Genomic DNA, 22,606 nt, shown 5'->3' on the forward strand with positions numbered 1-22,606 from the left:
TGTCAGTTTCCTTCATTCTTCCTTTTCTGTTGTAGGTTACAGTTTACTGTTACGACTTTTCTCTTCTACATACCTGTGTGCCACAGATCTCTCATAGATCTGTCTCTAATATATCCCATCTGTTCTTAAAGTGTCGTCTCCAGAACAGCAGCAGCAGCAGCATCACCTTGAACTTGTTCAAATTCTCCAGCCCAACCCAGAGCCACTGAATCAGAAACTCTGAGGTCCAGCAATCTGTGTTTGACAGGCCCAGGCATTCTGATGCATGCTAAAGTAAAAGAACCTGTGATTTATCACCTTACAAAGCACTCTATCAAATATGCAACTTGTAATTCATGTTGTATACATTACTACTGAGTTAGTCAACAATATTTCGTATGATATACAGAAGTCTTAAGACTTGCCAGATTTAAGTGGTGGTGATTCCACTTTGGGAAGTGTAGGGGATGGTAAGATCAATATAGTTTAAAAAATGAGTCTCCATAAGGGAGAATATTGCTAGGTGTGGTAGAGACCAATTTTAATTTTAAAGATATACCTTTGAACTAGTTCAGTTGATTGAAAGTTAATCTGATGTTAGTGAGAACTGCTAATACTCAGTATAAAAAGGGCTTGATATTTCTTGAAATGAGGATGATGATATTCTCTCAGTGGTAGCTTGACTGGTTTTTGTGGGGAGACATTTCTGAAGGGAAACTAATTCTTAACGGAATATCTGCTGTGTGCCAAGCATTATTAGAAGCACCTTCACCTGCTGTGTCAATCCTCAGAACACTGAGAAAGATGTACCCCCATTTCACTTAAAATTGTTGATTTTATGCGTTTCCTCAGAAAAATCACTGAAATTTTAGAGCCAGAAGAAAGCTAGCAACTCAACTTCTGTTATTTTTACAAATGGGGACAGTGAAAGGTTAAGTGATTTGACCATCACATTGCTGGACAGGTGGTTCTCAAACAAATAATGCTTCATTTAAAATATGTATAAAAACTCAGGGTCTGGAATCCTGAGGTTGCCAGATTATCCATTCCTTAACAAATAACCGGCACTGTTTGCAGTAGGGGCAAACAAATTCCTTGGATAGAATTTTAAATATTTACCTCAAATCTCCCCATATAAGAAAAATGTTTAGATATGCCCTCCCTTATTCACACAGCCTACTATAAGATACAGCGTATGTACTTGACTTTGCAGTTAGGGCAAGTTTAGACATATAACTTAGCATTTTGTGTAAATCATCAGAAGGCCTTTATTGTCCTATTTGTAGATGTGGAAAAATCTAGAATCCCTTCTGTTTAATTAATGTATTTCAGTTTGGTTAAATCAAAGTCTTACATGTGGAGTTCATTGGAGTAAACTTTTGAGTCCTTCTAACAATCAGTTTCTTCAACTATGAGGTTAAACATACAAATAATTCTAGCACAGAAGTATCAGTGTGTATACTTTTAAGTGCTGGTGATAAGAACCACTGCATGGATCTGTGGTTAAGGTTTCTACAGCCCAGAAGTGGAAAGTCAGAGCGAACAAAGGGACCATGAACTCACCATCCTTGAGAAGACTAGCAGAGTTCTACCTTTCTATTGCTGCTGACAAAGGGAGCTGGAATCAGTTTCTTACACCCACACAAATATCCCAGTTCTTTCACAACATCAGATAAAATGCCTAATGCCATTAATATATAGGTTCATCACCAGTAAGAACTGCCCTGCTGTTTGTTATTACATGAGTAACGCTTGTCATGTGTTTTAACCGGGCTCCTTGCAAAGAATCAGTTTTAATTCACCAATTGTTTTGAATCCTGGTGGCAAGCCCAGCTCCCTTTTGTCTGAGATGTCCCCAGTGTGACCTGAGGAACCTGGGCAAAGGCCCAGTGAGAGGGTCTGGAAGCTGTAGACAAATCACCTGAGTTCTCAGACTGCCCAGAAGTCTGCGAGTACAGGAAGAGGGAGAGTCTCCTCAGGGATTCTCAAATCTGGCTATCAAAGTCATTGGAGAGCTTTCAAAAAGTCCAAGCTCTGAGGCTACACCGTGAAGGTTACACATTAGTAATTTATTATTAAATTTATCGAGCGCTTACAGCAGACCAGGTCTCTTACAGGTTCTTTATAGAAATTATTGATTCATGGAACCCTCACAGCAATCCTATGTGATAGGTACCACTGTTTCTCAGATGAAGGAATTGAGGCACAGAAAAGTTCTTGCCTGAGTTTGTGCAGCTAGGGAATGGCAGAGCCAGGATTCTGGCCCTAGAACACACATTCTTAACACTATGCTGCTCTGGGTCAGTTGAGAATGTAACATAGGCGGTCTGCTTCCTCCCATCCACCTCAGGTCTTAGCATAAAGCATATGTCATATAGCAATAAAGCTGTCATTAAAAGAAACAGCAAATGCCAGTTGTCAGGAGTTAGGGATGGCAGGGGGCAGGGGAGTGGGTGTGACTGTAAGGGGGTACTGGAAGGGGGTCTTCGAGGTGCTGGAAAGGTTCTATGTTTTCTCTATAGTGTTGGTTACATGAATATACTCATGATAAAATGGCATCACACACATTGTACCAATGTCAGCTGCCTGGTTTTGATATTGTACTACCGTTTTGTAAGCGTAGCCACTGGGGAAAATGGGTGAAAGGTACACAGGACTGCTCTGTACTATTTTTGCAACTTCCTGTGAATCTATAATTATTTCAAAATAAAAAGTTAAAATAAAAAAAGCCTATGCCTACTTTTGGCAAGCCCCATATCCATTAGAAGCCTGCCTCTTTAAGACTGATGTAGAGATCGTTCTTGGAAGACAAACCTCATTCTGCTTAGGGTAAGAAAAGCACTCTCAGCCGGGTGCAGTGGCTTATGCCTTTGTAATCCCAGCACTTTGGGAGGCCGAGGCGGGTGGATCACGAGGTTACGAGATCGAGACCATCCTGGCTAACACAGTGAAACCCCGTCTCTACTAAAAATACAAAAAATTAGGCAGGTGTGGTGGCAGGCGCCTGTAGTCCCAGCTACTCAGGAGGCTGAGGCAGGAGAATGGCGTGAATCGGGGAGGCAGAGCTTGCAGTGAGCCGAGACTGTGCCACTGCACTCCAGCCTGGGTGACAGAGTAAGACTCTGTCTCAAAAAAAAAAAAAAATAGAAAAGCACTCTCAGTCTGGGCAGAGCAGGGGCACAGGGTAGTGGTGGTAACAGGAGCTGAGCAAGGTCACCAATAGCAGAGTCAAGCACTCTGCTGACTACATTACACCATGGGGGCTGGAACCAGTTCCTTATGCCTTGCAGTGATTCCCAGATGACTAGTGCCCAGCTGTCTAAATGGGAACCCTGGGGAAAGAGCTAAATGAACACAGAATCTGTGCCCCACGCCTGGGAACTCTACCTCAGTAGGTCAAGGACAAGTTCTGTTAGGTTACATTTTAAAAGCTCCCCAGGTGATATGAGCTTGAGAACTTTAGATTACAGAGTAGTGATAAAGCTGAATCTCCAATATCATCACATGAGTCAGCCGCCACGGACACTGTAAAAAAAGCCCTTGGTTTTCATAGGGTTGCTATGGCTCAGAGAGATAAGGATGATGTTCATGTCATATATGAAAACATCCAAAGTGTAGATACTCTTTCTGAATGCTAGTATAAACAATAAAATATTACAATGAATTGCTTTTTCTTCTGCATCATTCCTATTTGGTTACTTACCAAGTTTCTCCTGGGAGTACATGTAGTTACAAACAAGAACATAATTCTATTACAAATGTCTTAGGCTATCAGGTATGTTGCTAAATTAAGAATTTTTTGTCCACAAGTAACAAAATTCTCAACCAACAGTAACATAAACAACACAACACAGGGCTCTGTTAGTCTCATATACTAAGAAGTCCAGAGTAGGTGGTTGCTGGTATTGGTCCTGCAGCTCAAGAGATTGGGGCTGACATCTCTGCAGTACTTGGCCTTTTCTTTTCTTTTTTTTTTTTTGAGACAGAGTCTCTCTCTGTCACCAGGCTGGAGTGCAGTGGCGGCATCTTGGCTTACTGCAACCTCCGCCTCCTGGGTTCAAGAGATTCTTCTGCCTCAGCTTCCCAAGTAGCTGGGACTACAAGTGCATGCCACCATGCCCAACTAATTTTTGTAGTTTTAGTAAAGACAGGGTTTCACCATGTTGGCCAGGATGGTCTCGATCTCTTGATCTCATGATCCACCTGCCTCGGCCTCCCAAGTGCTGGGATTACAGGCGTGAGCTACTGCACCTGGCCTCAGCCTTTCCTTTATGGCCACAAGATGACAGCTGCAGCTCCAGCCTCTCCACATTCCAGACTGGATGAAGGGGAAGGGGCAGGACCACTGGCGTTCTATTCCTGTCCCACTGGCCAGAACCATCTCTCATGGCCACCTGTGGCTGCAAAGGAGTCTAGGAAATTGAGTACTGCCCTTTCACAGTCTCTATGACAAGAGACAGGAAAGGAGGATGGGGAGGGATTGGGTGTAGATGAGGCAACCTACAGTGTCTGCCACGGCTTTCAAATTACAATTTATCAAGTACTGTTTAATTAAATCCACAAACAGCTGATCAGATACACAGTAATAAATTATCACAGAAAATATTGATATGAAAATCAAGCATAAGGATCTCCACTGTCAGTAATTCTACACATATGTATTGGTCTTTCATTCTGTGTTGGAACTAATTCTAGTTGTTTAAGCACTTCTGTTCCTTCAACCAATTGCCTACATAGGAGAAAAAAAATGGAAAATTTAGTCAGTCATAAGTTTTCATATTTAACTTAACTTTCCGAAATGGAGTCCTACCCAGCTATAGCTAAGACTATTTCCTACAAATTGAATGAACATCAGCTCTAAGTATCCTAAACCTCTCTGGATGTGTGCACTTTGCCACACCTGCAGTACCCAGGGCCATCATCCAAGCAGCTGGCCTCCTACCGCAGCTCTGAGCTGGCTTCCTCCATCTGCTTGGCACCCTCCCCCTGTTCTTCTCCCTGCAGTCAGGGTGATATATATTTTTTTTTTTTTTGAGACAGGGTCTCACTCTGTTGCTCACTCTGTTGCTGGAGTGCCGTGGCATGATCTTAGCTCACTACAGCCTTGACCTCCTGGCTTAAGTGATCCTCCTGCCTTAGCCTCCTGAGTAGCCAGTGCTTACAGGTGTGTGCCACTAGGCCTGGCCAATATTTTTGTTTATTTATTTTTGTACAGATAGGATCTTGCTATGTTGCCCAGGCTGGTCTTGAACTCCTGGCCTCAAGCAGTCCTCCCACTTTGGCCTCCCAAAGTGCTGGGATTGTAAGTATGAGCCACCACACCTGGCCAGCACGGTCTTTTAGAAATAGCAATCTGCTTTCATCTCCTTGCTCAAAACATGACAATAATAGCAATCTGTTTTCATCTCCTTGCTCAAAACATGACAGTAATTTCCCATTAACCTTAGGATGAAGACTAAAAATCCCTGCCATTGCCTACCAGGGCCTGCACAGTCTATCTCCCACGGCCTCTCAGGGAGGTCGGGCCACATGCTTCCTCTTGCTCTCTGCTCCAGCCAGACTGGCTTTCAGTACCTCAAGAGCTCCACACTCTCTTCTTCCACAGCTCCTGCATTACTCCCCGACCCCTACCCTTTGGCATGGTCACCTCCTGGTCTTCCTTCAGACCTCAGCTCAGTCATCACCTCCTTGGGGAAGTTTCCCAGGCCACCTTGCTTATGTTAAGTTCTCTGTCGCTCCTTTAGAGAAGTTCCCAGGGTTGAAAACTTACATTTATTTGTTTGCTTCTTTGATTGATTTCTAATTCTCCCATGATGGTAGGGATCATGCTTGTGCTCAGGCTCAGTGCCTAGCATAATGCCTGGCACTACCAGGCACCTGACAACATCCACTGAGTGATGAATAAAAGGCAGCTCAAAGCCATGCTAGTTTTGACTGGATGTGGTGACTCATGCCTGTAATCCCAACACTTTGGGAGGCCAAGGCAGGTGGATTGCCTGAGCACAGGAGTTTGAGACTAGCCTGGGGACAACCTGGTGAAACCCTGTCTCTAATAAAATACCAAAAATTAACTGGGCTTGGTGGTGCACACCTGTAATCCCAGCTGCTCAGGAGGCTGAGGCAGGAGAATTGCTTCAACCCAGGAGGTGGAGGTTGCAGTGAGCTGAGTTTGCACCACTGCACTCAGCCTGGGCCACAGAGCAAGACTCATCTCAAAAAAAAAAAAAAAGCCATGCTAGTTTAGATCTCTGTAGACAATTGCTGGCCATGAGCTAGAACTTCCTGGGGAGTGGAGCTAGACTTCTGATGGTTCTTTCAATTAAAAAAGGGCAGAGAGACAGGCCAAGACATAGGACTGGTGCCCTCTGTCAGTGCTTGGGCTTGGACAGTGGCCGAGGGGAAGGGTGCAACTTCCATCTCATGAGCCTTTATAGGAGCATGGTCAGTGCCGACACCAAGTGTACTTGAGCCCTCTCTTTGCCTTTGGGCTCTATTTTTGCCATCCCAATAAAAAACCATGACAGAGGACAACATTCTGAGGATGAAGGGCAGAGGATAAATAGATTCATTTCTGTCCAAAGAGAGTATGAAGCCTGTTCTCCAACAAGACAAGATAAGCAAAGGCACAGGGACTGTTCTTGGAGTGATGGTACTATGGTCTGGTTGCAGCTTGGCTGCCAGTCTACAAATTGCTTCCAAATTACATTTCCAGCTCTGACTCAGCTTGAATATCCACCTCCTGGGATGCCACCAACTGGCTATTCTATAGGTATCCTAATATGAAACTTGTCCAACCTGAACTCATGATCTTCTCTCCCAAATCTTCCTCCTTATATTCTCTATCTTGGTGAATGGTACCACCCCTCTAACCGGTTCCCAAATCCTAGGAGTTACTCTAGACCTGCACTGCCCAATATGGTTGCCACTAGCTACATATTGCTATTTAATTATAGGCTGGGAGTTGCAGTGGCTCACACCTGTAATCCCAGCACTTTAGGAGGCTGAGGACGGTGGATCACTTGAGGTCAGGAGTTCAAGACTAGCTTGGCCAACATGGTGAAACCCCATCTCTACTAAAAATACAAAAATTAGCTGGGCATTGGTGCATGCTTATAATCCCAGCTACTTGGGCAGCGGAGGCATGAGAATTGCTTGAACCCGGGAGGCAGAGGTTGCAGTGAGCTGAGATCGCACCGCTGCACTCCAGCCTGGGTGACAGAGTGAGACCCTGTCTCAAAAAAAAAAGAACAAAAAAAAAACCCTTAATTAGAATTAAATTAGTTCCTTAGTCACACTAGCCACATTTCAAGTGCCCAGTGGCCACATGTGGCCAGTGGCTGTCATACTGGGCCGTGCAGAATATAGGACATATCCATCGTCACAGAGAGTTCTACTGGACAGTGCTGGCCTGGACTCCTCTCAGGCCCTCACCCCCGACTCTAACTTCTTTTTTTTTTTTTTTTGAGACACAGTCTTACTCTGTCGCCAGGCTGGAGTGCAGTGGCGCAATCTCGGCTCACTGCAACCTCCGCCTCCCAGGTTCAAGCAATTCTCCTGCCTCAACCTCCCGAGCAGCCGGGATTACAGGCATCTGCCACCATGCGTGGCTAATTTTTTGTATTTTTAGTAGAGACGGGGTTCCACCAGGTTGGCCAGGATGGTCTCGATCTCTTTTTTTTTTTTTTTTCCTGAGACGGAGTCTCACTCTGTCACCCAGGCCGGACTGCAGTGGCACTACCTCAGCTCACTGCAAGCTCCGCCTCCTGGGTTCACGCCATTCTCCTGCCTCAGCCTCCCAAGTAGCTGGGACTACAGGCGCCTGCCACCACGCCCAGCTAATTTTTTGTATTTTTTTAGTAGAGACGGGGTTTCACCGTGTTAGCCAGGATGGTCTCGATCTCTTGACCTCGTGATCGGCTCACCTCGGACTCCCAAAGTGCTTCTCTACTCTAACTTCTCAATGTCTTGAGTTTGTCCACTTATCGCCTGCTCATCTGTACTGCTGGTGCTTTAGAGCAGGACTTCATTTATGGCCTGTTATAACCACAGCTTCTTAAGTGGTCTTGCTACTTCCTTTTCATTCTTTGCCAATTCATTCCTCACTTCTGCTAAAGAGATTTTTTCTTCAAAATGAGAAGGTGGTTATGTTGCTCCCAATGTAAAATTCTCTCATGGCCCCGTCACCTTTGGGTGAGGTTCGTGCTCAGCAGCATGGCACCCGCAGTCCATTGGGAGTAGGACCCTTGCTGACCCTCTTATCCGGCCTCCACCCTTTCCATTCTCCCCTAGGTACCAAGCTCTGCCCAGAACAGATGACTGGTAGATAAGATGCTCTCTTACTCCTCAGGGCCTCTCTGCGAAACCTCTCCACTCTTCCTAAAACTGATCTGACTCATTGTGATTTCTAGCTTCTCTATCTGGCTAACTTCTACGTGACATTTCACTCCTCAGCTCACCTTCTCATGAAACTTTCCATGACCCCCTCCCACCTTACAAGTCTCTTAAAATGAAATAATTCCCCCTCCCCCAAGCCCCCTCTACAATGGGTGCATGTGAATGGAGAGCTTACAGGCTTGTTTTGTGATATTCTTTCCCTACGAGCCCACTGGGCCAGCCATGCTCTGTGGATCTCTACAGTCTTTCCTGAAGGACATTCCCGGTGTCATCCATCTGAGGGAGCGGCAGGTTCATGTACCTGAAACTGGGCTCGGAAGGAGTGCCTGTCTCGGATCAGAGAGGAAAATTCTGTATCTCTCTGGACCTTGCTAACCACGTCTGGGCTTCCAAAAGCTCAGACACACCTGGGGATACTGAGCGATGATAGGGAAGAGGCAGCCCTACAACTGGGAAGGAAGGTATCCCTGAAGGAGTTCTATTTCATTAGTTTAACTAGATTATCTAGTTGCCTATTATGTTTTACCTTTCTGCTTCTCCCTTAGCACTCTGTAGGGTCTTGTTTAAATATTCCAGCACAGCCCCAACTGTGATTTGGAGACTTTATTTTTAATGTGGAGATTTAAGGAATACACTGAGATCATACTTGAGGCAGAATAGCAGAATAGAAGGAGGGCAGTGCCTCCCTGAGGACAGAGTGGTGATAACAAAAATTAGAGATTTCTCCAAGAGGAAGGTGGATCATAGAGAACAGGAACCATCAAAAGGAGACCGAGTGCTCTCCACTCCATTGCCGCCCTGTAAGGCTCTGTGTTCGCTTTGGTGAAGCGAGTTGGAGGGTGTTTTCTTACCCATCTCCCAATGCACCCTGTACACAGTTTGCATGGCCCATGTCTCACTGTCACATAGCTATTGGCTGTTTGACCTGTTTTTCATAACATACTCTAAGCTCGCTGAAGAGCAGGGATTGTACCTTGTCGCTCTTTTTCCCCAGCACTGAGTACCATGAATGGCATACTGCAGGTGCCTAATGAAATTCTGTTTGAATGAGTTGGGAAAACAGCAGAAGTGAAGGCTGAACAAAGGATGTGGGGCCAGAGGACCTGAATGCCACTCTAGATTTCAGGCTGTGCAGATGTGGAGGTGGTAATGGAGGCACTAAATGTTTTAAAGCAGTCATGTTTGTGTTTGAGAAAGGTACCTTTAGCTGAGATATAAAGGATCACCAGGAAGTTGGTAGAGGATAGAAACTGTCAGCAACATGACAGAGTTTTAAATGGTCCAAGAAATGTTATTTGGATTTAAAACTATTTTTTTTTTTTTGAAACGGTGTCTCACTCTGTCCTCAGACTGGAGTACAGTGGCACGATCTCAGCTCACTGCAACCTCCCCCTGCTGGGTTCAAGCAATTCTCCTGCCTCAGCCTCCTGAATAGCTGGGACTACAGGTGCGTGCCACCATGCTCAGCTAATTTTTGTATTTTTAGGAGAGATGGGGTTTCACCATGTTGGCCAGGATGGTCTTGAACTCCTGACCTCATGATCTACCCGCCTTGGCCTCCCAAAGTGCTGGGATTACAGGCGTGAGCCACCGCGTCGAGCCTTAAAACTAATTTAATAATGCATTTTCAAAATCAGAATACAATTTATTTGGGACCAAGGAAAACTTAAGACAAGTCATTGTTTTACGTTATGCCTTTAAAGATATCCTATGGATGAAAATACACTTTCTATTTTTTCAACCTGGAAGTATCACAGAAAGCATTACACTAAAGGAATTATTGTGGTTAAAATGAACACTGGCATGACATTCCAGGTGCTGGAGAGTCAATAATTATCCCTATGGAGTGGGTGGAATAAATCTAACAGTTATTCAGAAAAATACAAACACTTTACATTATCTCAGGGAAGATGAAGTAAGCCTTGCCTCATATTCACTCAGTAATTAAAGAGAGAGATGAAACACTGGAGTGATGAAAAGTATTTCTATCATCCATTTTAGGTCCACATGCCTTTAAGCATCTTGCTAATAATATTCTAATAATAACTATTACCTGTGATGTTTTCATATTTAAAATCGTTCAGTAAAAAAAGTTATATGTAACTTGAATAGTTTTCATCTACCTCTTCATGATGTCCATGGACAATTATTTAAATGACTTCACCTCTTCACGTCTACATATTAGTATATTATTAAGCACTGTGGTATGATTCATAGTAATAAAGAATTGATAATATCCTTAAGGCTGAAGATTGACAGATGGATAGATAGAGACACAGAAAGCACATTATCGTGACTATGCCTAAATGGTTTCTGTTTTTATTTTTTTATTTTGTCTTATATATTTTTTTGAGGTAGGGTCTCATTCTGTTGCCCAGGCTGGAGTGCAGTGGCACAATCATGGCTCCCAGGCTCAAGCAATCCTCCCACCTAAAACTTCTTCAGTAGCTGGGACTACAGGCACACACCACCACACCCAGCTAATTTTTATTTATTTATTTATTTATTTATTTATTTATTTATTTAAGACAGAGTCTTGCTCTGTCGCCCAGGATGGAGTGCAGTGGCACGATCTCGGCTCACTGCAACCTCTGCCTCCTGGGTTCAAGCAATTCTCCTGCCTCAGCCTCCTGAGTAGCCGGGACTACGGGTACATGCCACCACGCCTGGCTAATTTTTTGTATTTTTAGTGGAGACGGGGTTTCGCCATGTTGGCCAGGCTGGTCTGGAACTCCTGGCCTCAAGTGATCTGCCTGCCTCAGCCTCCCAAAGTGCTGGGATTACAGGTGTGAGCCACTGCACCCGGCCTATTTATTTATTTTTGAGACAGAGTCTTGCTGTGTCACCCAGGCTGGAGTGCAGTGGCATGATCTTGGCTCACTGCAGCCACCTCCCAGGTTCATGTGATTCTCCTGCCTCAGCCTCCGGAGTGGCTGGAATTACAGGCACATGCCATCATGCCTGACTAATTTTTGTATTTTTAGTAGAGACGGAGTTTTACCATGTTGGGCAGGCTGCTCTGGAACTCCTGGCCTTAAGTAATTCACCTGCCTCGGCCTGCCAAAGTGCTGAGATTACAGGCATGAGCCACCATGCCCGGCCAACTAATTTTTAATCTTTTTGTAGAGATGGGGTCTCGCTATGTTGCCCAGGCTGGTCTTGAACTCCTGGGCTCAAGCAATCTCCCACCTCAGCCTCCAAAAGTGCTGGGATTATATGCCTGAGCCACTGTGTCTGGCCAGTTTCTGTGTTTTTATAGAGAGCAAACTTCTTGCAAAATATTTCTTAAATACTTTTGTCTCTATTTGTATTATTTTTGCATTTAAGCCCTATTTTTAGCTACCTATACACTACATATAATACTTATCCAAATATTTTTAAATGACATTTTTACAGGTGTGAATATTATATAAACAGATCTACAATATACATACCCAAAAGCCACAAATTTTCTATCTAGATAAGGAGTTGCTTGCAGTGTGATATAGAATTGTGACCCGTTGCTGTGACGGCCTTTGTTGGCCATTCCAAGTACTCCTCTTTTATTATGAGGAACTGAAAAGTTTTCATCTAGGAAAGACAATAATCAGTAGGTCATTAGCGCATTTCTATTATCTCAATTTATTGTAACACATAAGGAACAAATAGAACCCTTGGTAACACTCTCAATCATATTTATCAATGGATTCCAAATTGTAAATATTCTATTTATTTCAAGTTATTTTCAAACATTCAAATGGGCTGTTAAAAAAAAACCTGTAAAACCTTATTAGAACTATTTGAACATTCAGTTTTAGTTTGTCTTTACCATAAACAAGTGTGCTAAGAAAATTAATAATGTACAAGGAAATATATACAGTATTCTAATCAAGAATAAAGGTCAGCAAACTTTCTCGTGCTGTTTTGGTATTTCTTTCAAACTACCACCATGCTCATTAAAAACACCTCCTCTGAGAAGTCTTTTGTGGACCTGACCTTTCCCCTGAACCCCCCAAGCATCTTACACATCGTTCTTGGACAGTCCTTATAACACTCTATGTAATTATTGGTTTACGTGGCATTTCTTCTCTAGTAGGTGAAGGCAGGAACCTTGTCTCCTCATGGCTTTAGCTCTAGGCTTCTCAGCACATTAATTGGCATAAATGTGGCCCTAAATGTCTGGGCAGATTTCCATTCCATGTACTTTCCCATTCCATGTAGTTTAAAAATGTTGATGATGAAAGGAAATTATGTTTATTTTTAGTAATCTTCAAATAAATTTTTTTTTTTTTGAGAGGGAGTCTCGCTCTGTTGCCCAGGCTGGAGTGCAGTGGTGCGATCTCTGCTCACTGCAAGCTCCGCCTCCCAGGTTCACGCCATTCTCCTGCCTCAGCCTCCCAAGTAGCTGGGACTACAGGCGCCCGCCACCACGCCCGGCTAATTTTTTTTTTTTTTTTTTTTTTTTTTTGTATTTTTAGTAGAGACGGGGTTTCACTGTGTTGGCCAGTATGGTCTCAATCTCCTGACCTCGTGATCTGCCTGCCTTGGCCTCCCAAAGTGCTGGGATTACAGGCGTGAGCCACCACGCCTGGCCAACCTTCAAATAAATTTTAATCTGAAACCTTATTTGGATTGACCAAGATTTTGTGGAAAGCAATAGCTTTTTTAGTCTAAGATTTAGAAGTAAAAAGAGTTGTATGGTGATTATTAGGCTACCAATTTGAAGACGTACCATTCCCAGCTTTGCCTCCAAGTTCAAATACACAGAAGGAAATAATGAATGAGAAATTCAGTGAAATTTTTCATTCAATAACTTCATAAATTTCTGAGAATAACAGAAATATGAATATTAACTGTCTATAAGATTTTATTAAACTGCAACTGCTGTTATTAAGTTTCAAAACTAAGCAAACTAAGTGATTAAGCCATATCTGGGTAGTTACTTTCAGCCTGGTAAGTTGAAAACTGAATAAAGACTCCTGAAACCTTATGAAATGCTGATGAGGCATGTTTGTACAAATGAGTCTATATAATTACGCTGATGCTCCTTATTCATTTCAGTGAAATAAAGAAAAACCTCATTAATTTCACAGAAAATTGCATGAAATGGAAATCTGCCCACAGCAAAGACTCAGAGAGTTTTTTTTTTTTTGAGATGGAGTCTCGCTCTGTTGCCCAGGCTGGAGTGCAGTGGCATGGTCTTGGTTCACTGCAAGCTCCGCCTCCTGGGTTCATGCCATTCTCCTGCCTCAGCCTCCCTTAGTAGCTGGAACTACAGGTGCCCGCCACCACGCCCGGCTAATTTTTTGTATTTTTAGTAGAGACAGGGTTTCACCATGTTTGCCAGGATGGTCTCGATCTCGTGACCTCGTGATCCACCTGTCTCGGCCTCCCAGAGTGCTGGGATTACAGGCGTGAGCCACCGCACCCGGCCCAGATTCAGAGAGTTTTAACAGAATGGTATTTGTCATTGCTTTTACACATTCTGATTTATTTTTCTTAAATTCTTTAAAAATTGGGAAAGAAAATTGATAAGAGTTGTAACATTTTTATAAAAAATTCTGTGATTGTGGGATAATTTTAAAGCAGTTAATCATAATACCTATCAAAGAAATTGCTACCTATGTGAAAGCCCATGTATAAAACAGTGCAAAAAGCGCCTAGAGCAGCCAGGCACAGTGCCTCACACCTGTAATGCCAGCACTTTGGGAGGCCAAGGTGGGTGGGTCGCTTGAGGCCAGGAGTTCGAGACCAGTCTGGCCAACATGGCAAAACCCCGTTTCCACTAAAAACACAAAAATTAGCTGGGCATGGTGGTGCATACCTGTAATCCCAGTCACTTAGGAGGCTGAGGCACAAGAATTGCTTGAACCCAGGAGGTGGAGGTTGCAGTGAGCTGAGATTGCGCCAATGCACTCCAGCCTGGATGACAGAGAAAGACTTGGTCTCAAGAAAAAAAAAAAAAAGTGCCTAGAGCCCTCTCATCTCCTGAACACATTTATTTAGGACAGCATGGAAATCCTTAGAGACGATTTGAGAACCATTGCTATAAAGGGACAGAATAAATTATATTTTTAAAAGGTGCAGGTAGTCCCTGACTTAGAAACTTAAAAATGTATGGACCTGAAAAAAAGTGTGAAAACTAAATGACTATGTGTGGATTCTCTAAGTCCAGAATGTGTATGTGAATCTTAAGAACCTGAGGCTATGCTGCTTCCAGCCAGGCAGTAATGCCAGGGCCTACGGAAACCGCTCAGTGGTCGTGCCATAACTGGCCTACTTGGCATGATCTTGTATGCATCAAATAAAATGACGTTTAAGAAAGAACCGTTTTAAATATTAACTCTAACTAGCTTTGCAGACATAAAGTATTACAAGACAAGGGTAATTTACGTGTTATTTTGTTCTGCCGTATCTCTCTGAGTCACTCTTTAACCGTCTGCTCACCTCGGTATTTCTCGATCTTTCCAACCCCTCTGCTTTCCTTCTGCCTCTTTACACTTCTTTTCAAGCTTCCATAAAGCTCTAAAATTCAAGAGCTATAATTTAAATTTAAATTAAATTAAATTTTTTTAGAGAAGGCATCTTGCTAGTTGCTCAGACTAGTCTTGAACTCCCGGGCTCAAGGCCTCCTGCCTCAACCTCCTGAGTAGCTGAGACTACAGGTGTGTGCTACCACACCTAGCTAGCTATAATTTTTTTTAAAAAAATTATTTACCAACATAAAGTTCCCTGATTTTTTTTCTAATAGTAAATTTTTGGTACATTTCATTTAACACTTAAAACATTAAGTTGCTTTATACTTCCATGATATCAAAATGCACCCTTTGGCAGTAAACAGCACTGCTGAAGGGGGCTGAGCCTCTTTAGGTTTAAACAGAGTGAAAGCCCCCATAGAGGAATTTCTGTCCTCTTTGTTTGGTGAGGAGTGAGGCCACTGGTCAGTAAATAGGTTTGATTCAAGCCTATTTTCTCCTGAGTGCTTCTGCCAGGGATAAAGTATGTGTGGAAACAACCTACACAGAAACCAATAGCTGAAACTTGCCTAAGTAGAAAGAGCCTATTTATTTAGGACTTTAAAAGTTGTGATTCAAAACAAAGCAAAACAGACTTTCCCTAGGTTAAAAAAAAATTAATTCATTTATAAAATAATAATCTAATTAAATGATACATTACTTATTGCATTATTTTTGTGTTAAGCTTAATAAAAGTGAGTTTTGTGGTTGTAGTTTTTCACAGCCCCAGTTTTAATTCTGCATCTCATGGAAGTAGGATCCCATGAGAGAAATGTGGAGGAAGGACTGGCTGGCTGCTACATTCACATTCCCAGGCAGGTGAAGGGATGAGGGAGACAGACCCATGCCTTAGCTGTTCTGAGGACTAGCTGTGCTCTCGCTTTCACAGTTACTCATCTTTCCTTCTGGAACATCTCTTCCTCCCACTTGATTGCTTCCTGGATTTTTTCTAATTTTGTCCTACCAGACCAACCGAATAATAAAAACTTCACTGAACACACTGGGACTCCATGGGCACAGTGAGGACAGCAAAGATTCTATCTGGAGACCAGATACTACAACAGTCTAAGGATGGGGTGAGGGATAGTCAGCAGAGACTCAGGGGTATCTAGGAGGTCAGGCAAGGAGATGAGTGAACAGATCAGTCTCCTACTGGACAGGAGGCCCACGTTCCATCTGAGGCTGTGCCTCCGAGCACAAAGCATTTGGGTGCTCTGATAATGGCTGTGGGGTGGAGAGGTACAGTAGATTCTCATCAGGGACTGGGGCCAGGAGAGTCCTTTCTCCATCTGCAACGTGCTGCTGCAGACCCAACTCAAAACTTCTCTGTGCCGCCGCACCCAACTCTCCAGGCAGCTATTCTTTCTTTTCCCACAGCACTCAGTTCCTTCCTCTCTAACAGCAACTGGCACAGCACCTGTAGTTGATCTGTTTTAACATCTGTCTGCACAAAACCACTACAAGCCTTCCGAGTAGAAACTCGGTTATACCATCTTTGTTGCCACAGGCCCTAGCACCATGTGAGCACCTACTTTGGAGTTTAGTATTTTATGAATGACTAAAGGAATGGTGTCACTTGCATGTTTCATTTGATAAAGCTGTCTGCAGGAATTCAGAAGGAAAATAGCTATTACTTTTCCCTTTCACTTTGGCCATCGATTCAATAAAGATATCTTTTCGGCCGGGCGCGGTGGCTCTCGTCTGTAATCCCAGCACTTTGGGAGGCTGAGGTGGGCAGATCACGAGGTCAGGAGTTTGAGACCAGCCTGACCATCACGGTGAAACCCTGTCTCTACTAAAAATACAAAAAAATTAGCTGAGCATGGTGACACGCACCTGTAAGCCCAGCTGCTCAGGAGGCTGAGGCAGGAGAATCACTTGAACCCGGGAGGTGGAGGTTGCAGTGAGCTGAGATCACGCCATTGCACTCCAGCATGGGTGACAGAGAGAGACTCTGTCTCAAAAAAGGAAAAAAAAAAAAAAAAAGATATCTTTTCATAACCTTTTCATTCTATTCAAATATAGACACAAAAAGCCACAGAAAACTAATGTATAAAGTTATTATAAGGCAAATACCCTTTTAACAACCACTCAGGCCAAGAAAAGAAACTTTGCTGGCCTCTGCCCAAAGTTCCTTGTCAAGCCCCTCTCTCACCCAAAAGGAACCATTCCCCCGACTTTTATATAACTATGCACTTAATGTTTCCTTATAGTTTTAACATTCAAATATGCATCCCTAAGCACTATAGTTTAGTCTTTCCCATTTAAAAAAAATTGGTTATGCTTTTTAAGCCTCTTTTAATCTGCAGGTTCTTACCTCCATCCCTTTCTTTTCCTTACATTTATCTATAACTAATGAACCTGAGCTGTTTAACCTCGAGAATTTCTCCCAGTCTGGAGTCTGTTGATTGCACACATGGTACAGTCCAGCATGTTGCTCTGTCCTCTGTCCTGTCAGTTCTGCTACAATACTCGTTTTGAAAGTGCACATTTGCTTCAACTTGATGGATATATTAGGGAAAGCCTTGTGCATTATGGATTTTGCCCCCACTTACATTCTTCCACCATGAGAAACAGTAGGGAAATGAAAACTGCATTCAGGTACACGGAGCCACATAGGAACACACACACCTCAGATATATACCAGCTACCCTGGAGCTGTTCTGAGCCTCTCCCACCCACACCTAGGGTTCTGATTGCAGAAAACCCTCCTTCCGCCACTTCAAAATTGCTCAAAAGTTGCAACTCTTCCCATACCCACCTTCACGAACTTCAGGTCTTTTACAAGGTATGTATGTTTCATGACCATTTAACATATGTAAAACTATTGCTGGTGTTTTTTGGTTACTATCCTGTTTTTTAATGCCATCAAGAAAGTTTTTCTTAAACCTCATTTTCACAATAAACTCAGTGGTTTTTGTTGTACAATGCTGCAAAGTGTAGATTTTTTTGGTTTGTGTTTTGTTTTTTGAGGCAGGGTCTCACTCTCACCCAGGATGGAGTCCATCGTGGCTCCATGATCATGATGATCATGGCTCACTGCAGCCTTGGACCTCTCCAGCTCGAGATCCTCCTACCTCAACCTCCCAAGTAGCTAGGACCACAGGTGCATGCCACCATACCCAGCTAATTTTTTTTTTTTTTAAGAGATGGGATCTCGTTATGTTACCCTGGCTGGTTTTGAACTCCTGGGCTCAAGCAATCCTCCCACTTCAGTCTCCCAAAGTGCTGGGATTACAGGCATGAGCCACCATGTCTGGCCAAAGTGTGGAGATTTTTTAGGAACACATATGTCGCATTATAACAGAACTGACTGTATTTCTTGCAAATCGGCAGCTGAGTCCAGAGGCTTAGTCAGACTCATATTCTTTGGTACTGTGTTCTTTCAACAGAAGCCTCATCATGTCTGGTTGTCTCTGTTTTTGTGAAACTAGCAGACTGATGCAGCAAATGCTTAGACCCATTATTTCACCAGGGGCAGCAAAATGGTGACATCCAATTCTATTATTTCCTTTTCATTTATCAGTGGCAATACTTTTATAAAGAGATGTTTCCCCTTATCTACAATTTAGTACAGTTCATATAGGAAAGGTGGTGCTTGATTCTTTCCCTATACTTACCACTTTTCATGATAAATTCATTTCCTGGCCGGGCGCGGTGGTTCACACCTGTAATCCCAGCACTTTGGGAGGCCGAGATGGGTGGATCACGAGGTCAGGAGATCGAGACCATCCTGGCCAACACAGTGAAACCCTGTCTCTACTAAAAATACAAAAAAATTAGCTGGGTGTGGTGGCAGGTGCCAGGCGCCTGTGGTCCCAGCTACTCAGGAGGCTGAGGCAGGAGAATCGCGTGAACCTGGGAGGCGGAGCTTGCAGTGAGCCGAGATCGCACCACTGCACTCCAGCCTGGGTGACAGAGCAAGACTCCGTCTCAAAAAAAAAAAAAAAAAAAAAAAAAAATTCATTTCCTAGTATTCCTCCAAAGGTAACCCATTAGCCTTTATTTTATAATATCATTATAAAGTCACAGATTTGAAATATTTGTTGGGTTTTGATCAATTGCAATTACTGTTGTTTGTGAAGCTCAAATTACTCCATCTTTGGTCAGTGAGACCCTCTTCAAATTGGCTCCTGAGGCCTTTTGACATGACTCCAGTAATCTTTCAGAAAAGAAATCTCCACACTTTGCAGCATCGTACAACAAAGGCCACTTTTGCTATCTAACAGATAGCATGAGGTTCCAGGCTCATTTTGTAGATTTCCTCCCTGAGATCTGGCATCTGCCATTTCTCCCAGAGACTCTGGTTTCTTTAAGTGAGAAATGACATTTCAAAACAACAATCTAAATTCTAGGACTACGTATTGCTACTGGGTTGTGGTCGTTGTTTATAGACCTTTTCAGTGGATAGAGCTATATATATACACATTTGATACTTCTTGAGTTTAAAGTCATGTTCAGGACTATGGAATATTCTTTTTTTTTTTTTTTCTTGAGATGCAGTCTCGCTCTTTCTCCCAGACCAGACTGCATTGGCACTATCTTGGCTCACTGCAAGCTCCGCCTCCCGGGTTCAAGCCATTCTCCTGCCTCAGCCTCCCGAGTATCTGGGACTACAGGCGCCCGCCACTGCGCCTGGCTAATTTTTGTATTTTAGTAGAGACAGGGTTTCGCCGTGTTAGCCAAGATGGTCTCAATCTCCTGACCTCGTGATCCGCCCGCCTCAGCCTCCCAAAGTGCTGGGATTACAGGCACCGCGCCTGGCCAGGACTATGGAATATTCTTATTAGCCTCTATTATATTTCATCTCTATCTTCTTTCTTCCATATTGAGATTCCTGATTCTCAAGGACAAAGAAAATGATGAAATTTGAATATTCCATAATTACTCAATGACTTTATCCCATATTACATATACAACAGTCTCAAAATAACAATACTAATAATACCATCACCAGTGTACTTTGCTGAGAATAGTTAAAAAATAAAACTTGTATATATTCATTTTCTTCTATTTTTTAAATAGACTATGTCTCCACTGCCCAAGCATATCATCATACAGCATACTCTCACCCTTTGAGATAGGGTCTTGCTATGTTGCCCAGGCTGGTCTCAAGCTTCTGGACTCAAGCAATCCTCCTGCCTCAGCCTCCCAAGTAGGTGGGACTAAAGGTGCATGCTGCCACACCTGGCATACTCCTCACTGAATATAATAAATTCACAAATAATAATATGATTAATGCTCACCACCAGTTGTGTGTCAAGGTTTCTCTTATTATTAATATTTGGTTGTGTGAAATTCATTCTACAGCAGATTCTGCAGAAAGGGCTCATGGCAACACTATTCCCTGAAGTCTTGCATGTTGATAAACCTGTGTGCCCTTTATAATTCAACATCAGTTTGACTGGATATAAAACCCTTGCTCACGTTTCCTTTGCTTGAGTTCATAAATATATTATTCCATTTTCTTCTGGCATAAAGTGTTGCTGTCAAAGAATATGATAATCTAATTTTCTTTCCCTTATAAATCACTTGTTCTTTTTCCCTAGATGCCCAAATAATTTTTCTTCAATGTCCAATAATGTTAGGAAAATATGTCTTGGTGTTGGTTGTTCTGCTTCAAATTGTCAGGTTCATGGTATGCATTTTCAATAAGTGGTTTCAATTTTTTACAGATATTTTTATTTGAGGTATAAACATTTTCACTTGAGATATATAAATATTTTTACTTACGGTATAAACATATGCTTGAGGTATACACAATTGTCAAAATGCATCAAACATCTAAGATATATGCATTTTATTAAAATTTAATAAATATATCTTTGATGTTCAGTTTGATGCTGTATAACCACCACCTAAAATAAGATATAGAACCTCAAATCCTTTTTACATTTTAGGGACGTTTTCTTTAATTATAGTCTTAGCATTCATTCTGTTCCCCTGCATTAATTTAATTCCTTAGAGATATGTATCATCTAAATGTTAAATCTCCTCTTTCTTTAATATTTGTCACTTTCTTGTAAATAATTTTTACCTTTCTTCATTTATTTTTGGTTTAAAAAAATTTCCTCCTCCTGAGGGAATACTTCTAAACTCATTTTACAAGGCCAGTATTACCCTGAATACCAAAACCAGACAAAGGCACATCATAAAAAAAAACTACAGGCCACTATCTCTGATGAATACTGACGCAAAAGTCCTCAACAAAATACTTACAAATCAAATCCAACAATACATTAAAAGGGCCATTCATCATGACCAAGCAGGACTTATCCTTGAGATGCAAGGATGGTTCAATGTATGCAAATCAATCAATGTGATATCGACAGAATGAAGGATAAAAACCATGTGATCATTTCAATTGATGCTGAAAAAGCATTTGATAAAATTCACATCCCTTCATGATAAAAACCCTCAAAAGACTGGGTATAGTTCTCCTAGTACTATGTAGCTACAGCAACCAGACAAGAGAAAGAAATAAAGGGGATCCAAATTGGAAAGAAAGAGGTCAGGCCAGGTGCGGTGGCTCACGCCTGTAATCCCAGCACTTTGGAAGGCCAAGGCGGGCGGATCACTTAAGGTCAGGAGTTCCAGACAAGCCTGGCCAACATGGTGAAACCCCATCTCTACTAAAAATACAAAAAAATTAGCCAGGCATGGCAGCAGGTGCCTGTAATCCCAGCTACTCAGGAGGCTGAGGCAGGAGAATCGCTTGAACCCAGGAGGCAGAGGTTGCAGTGAGCCGAGATCATGCCACTGCACCCCAGTCTGGGTGACAGTGTCGTGAGACTCCAATTCAAAAAAAAAAAAAAAATAGAAAGAGGTCAAATTATCCTTGTTTATAGATTACATGATCTCATATTTGGAAAAACCTACAGACTCCACACAAAAATCTATTAGAACTGATAAATAAATTCAGTAAAGTTGCAAGATACAAAAACATACAAAAATCAATAGCATTTCTATATGCCAACAGTGAACAATCTGAAAAAGAAATCTAAAAAGTAACCCCATTTACAAATAAAACTAAATTAATAGGAATTAACCAAAGTGAAAAATCTCTACAATGAAAACTATACAACACTGATGAAAGAAATTGAAGAGGATGCCCCAAAAATGGAAAGCTATTTCATGTTCATAGGCTAGAAGAATCAATATTATTTAAAATGTCCATACTATCCAAAGCAATCTAGAGTCAATGCAATCCCTATCAAAATACCAATGACAGCCCACTAGCAGGGTGGCCATAGTGCCATCTGCCTCATGTAGGGCCCACTTCTCTGACCAGCAGACCCATGAATTACCACCTGATGCAAGCCCCTCCCACTGAGGCAGCCTCGCTGAGCCCATCCCAGCTGAGGTATCCCGGAGAGATCTTCACCCGTGTCCCACGTGGAAGATCAGTTGGCACCATTTCTGCTGGAGCTTTAATTTTTTTCTTCTTCCTGATTATAATACTTCTTTTCTGTAGCTTTAGCCAAGCTCCTGGGAAACACTTCTTTTGTCCTTGTTGGGTGTAGAGGCCATGCTAAGGCCCAATGGAACACCATGTTGTCACTGTTCATCCTATTTGCTCTCCTAATCACCTTGGTCCCACCTTGGTGGGAACACAACTCTATAGTAAATATTTCGACAAGTATTGCATCAGGGAATCATCTTCATGGCTGCTGGATTTGTCATGAACATTCCCAGGATAGAGAGTTCTATCTTCTGGCTTACCTAAGAAATCTCACTAC

The 22,606-nt window shown here is 42.5% G+C and overlaps 1 protein-coding gene across 10 annotated transcripts in view; it reads right to left on the minus strand.

The window, feature by feature from the left end:
* Positions 1-4,503: 4,503 nt before the first annotated feature.
* PPIL6 (peptidylprolyl isomerase like 6) overlaps positions 4,504-22,606 on the minus strand; it is a 48,926-nt gene continuing 30,823 nt past the window's right edge. For 8 of the 10 annotated variants that reach the window (XM_063667067.1, XM_054490038.2, XM_063667066.1 and 5 more), the window contains 2 exons: positions 11,808-11,943; positions 4,504-4,708 (listed from right to left, as the gene is read on the minus strand). In XM_063667067.1, the coding sequence (XP_063523137.1) occupies positions 4,597-4,708; positions 11,808-11,943 (248 nt within the window). In that variant the 3' untranslated portion in view covers positions 4,504-4,596. Of the gene's footprint in view, positions 4,709-11,807; positions 11,944-14,133; positions 14,275-16,680; positions 16,822-22,606 lie in introns of those variants that run through there. The other 2 variants (XM_063667068.1, XM_063667070.1) reach the window with 2 other exon arrangements.

The sequence above is a fragment of the Pongo pygmaeus genome, chromosome 5, assembly GCF_028885625.2.
Source record: "Pongo pygmaeus isolate AG05252 chromosome 5, NHGRI_mPonPyg2-v2.0_pri, whole genome shotgun sequence".
NCBI lineage: Eukaryota > Metazoa > Chordata > Mammalia > Primates > Hominidae > Pongo > Pongo pygmaeus.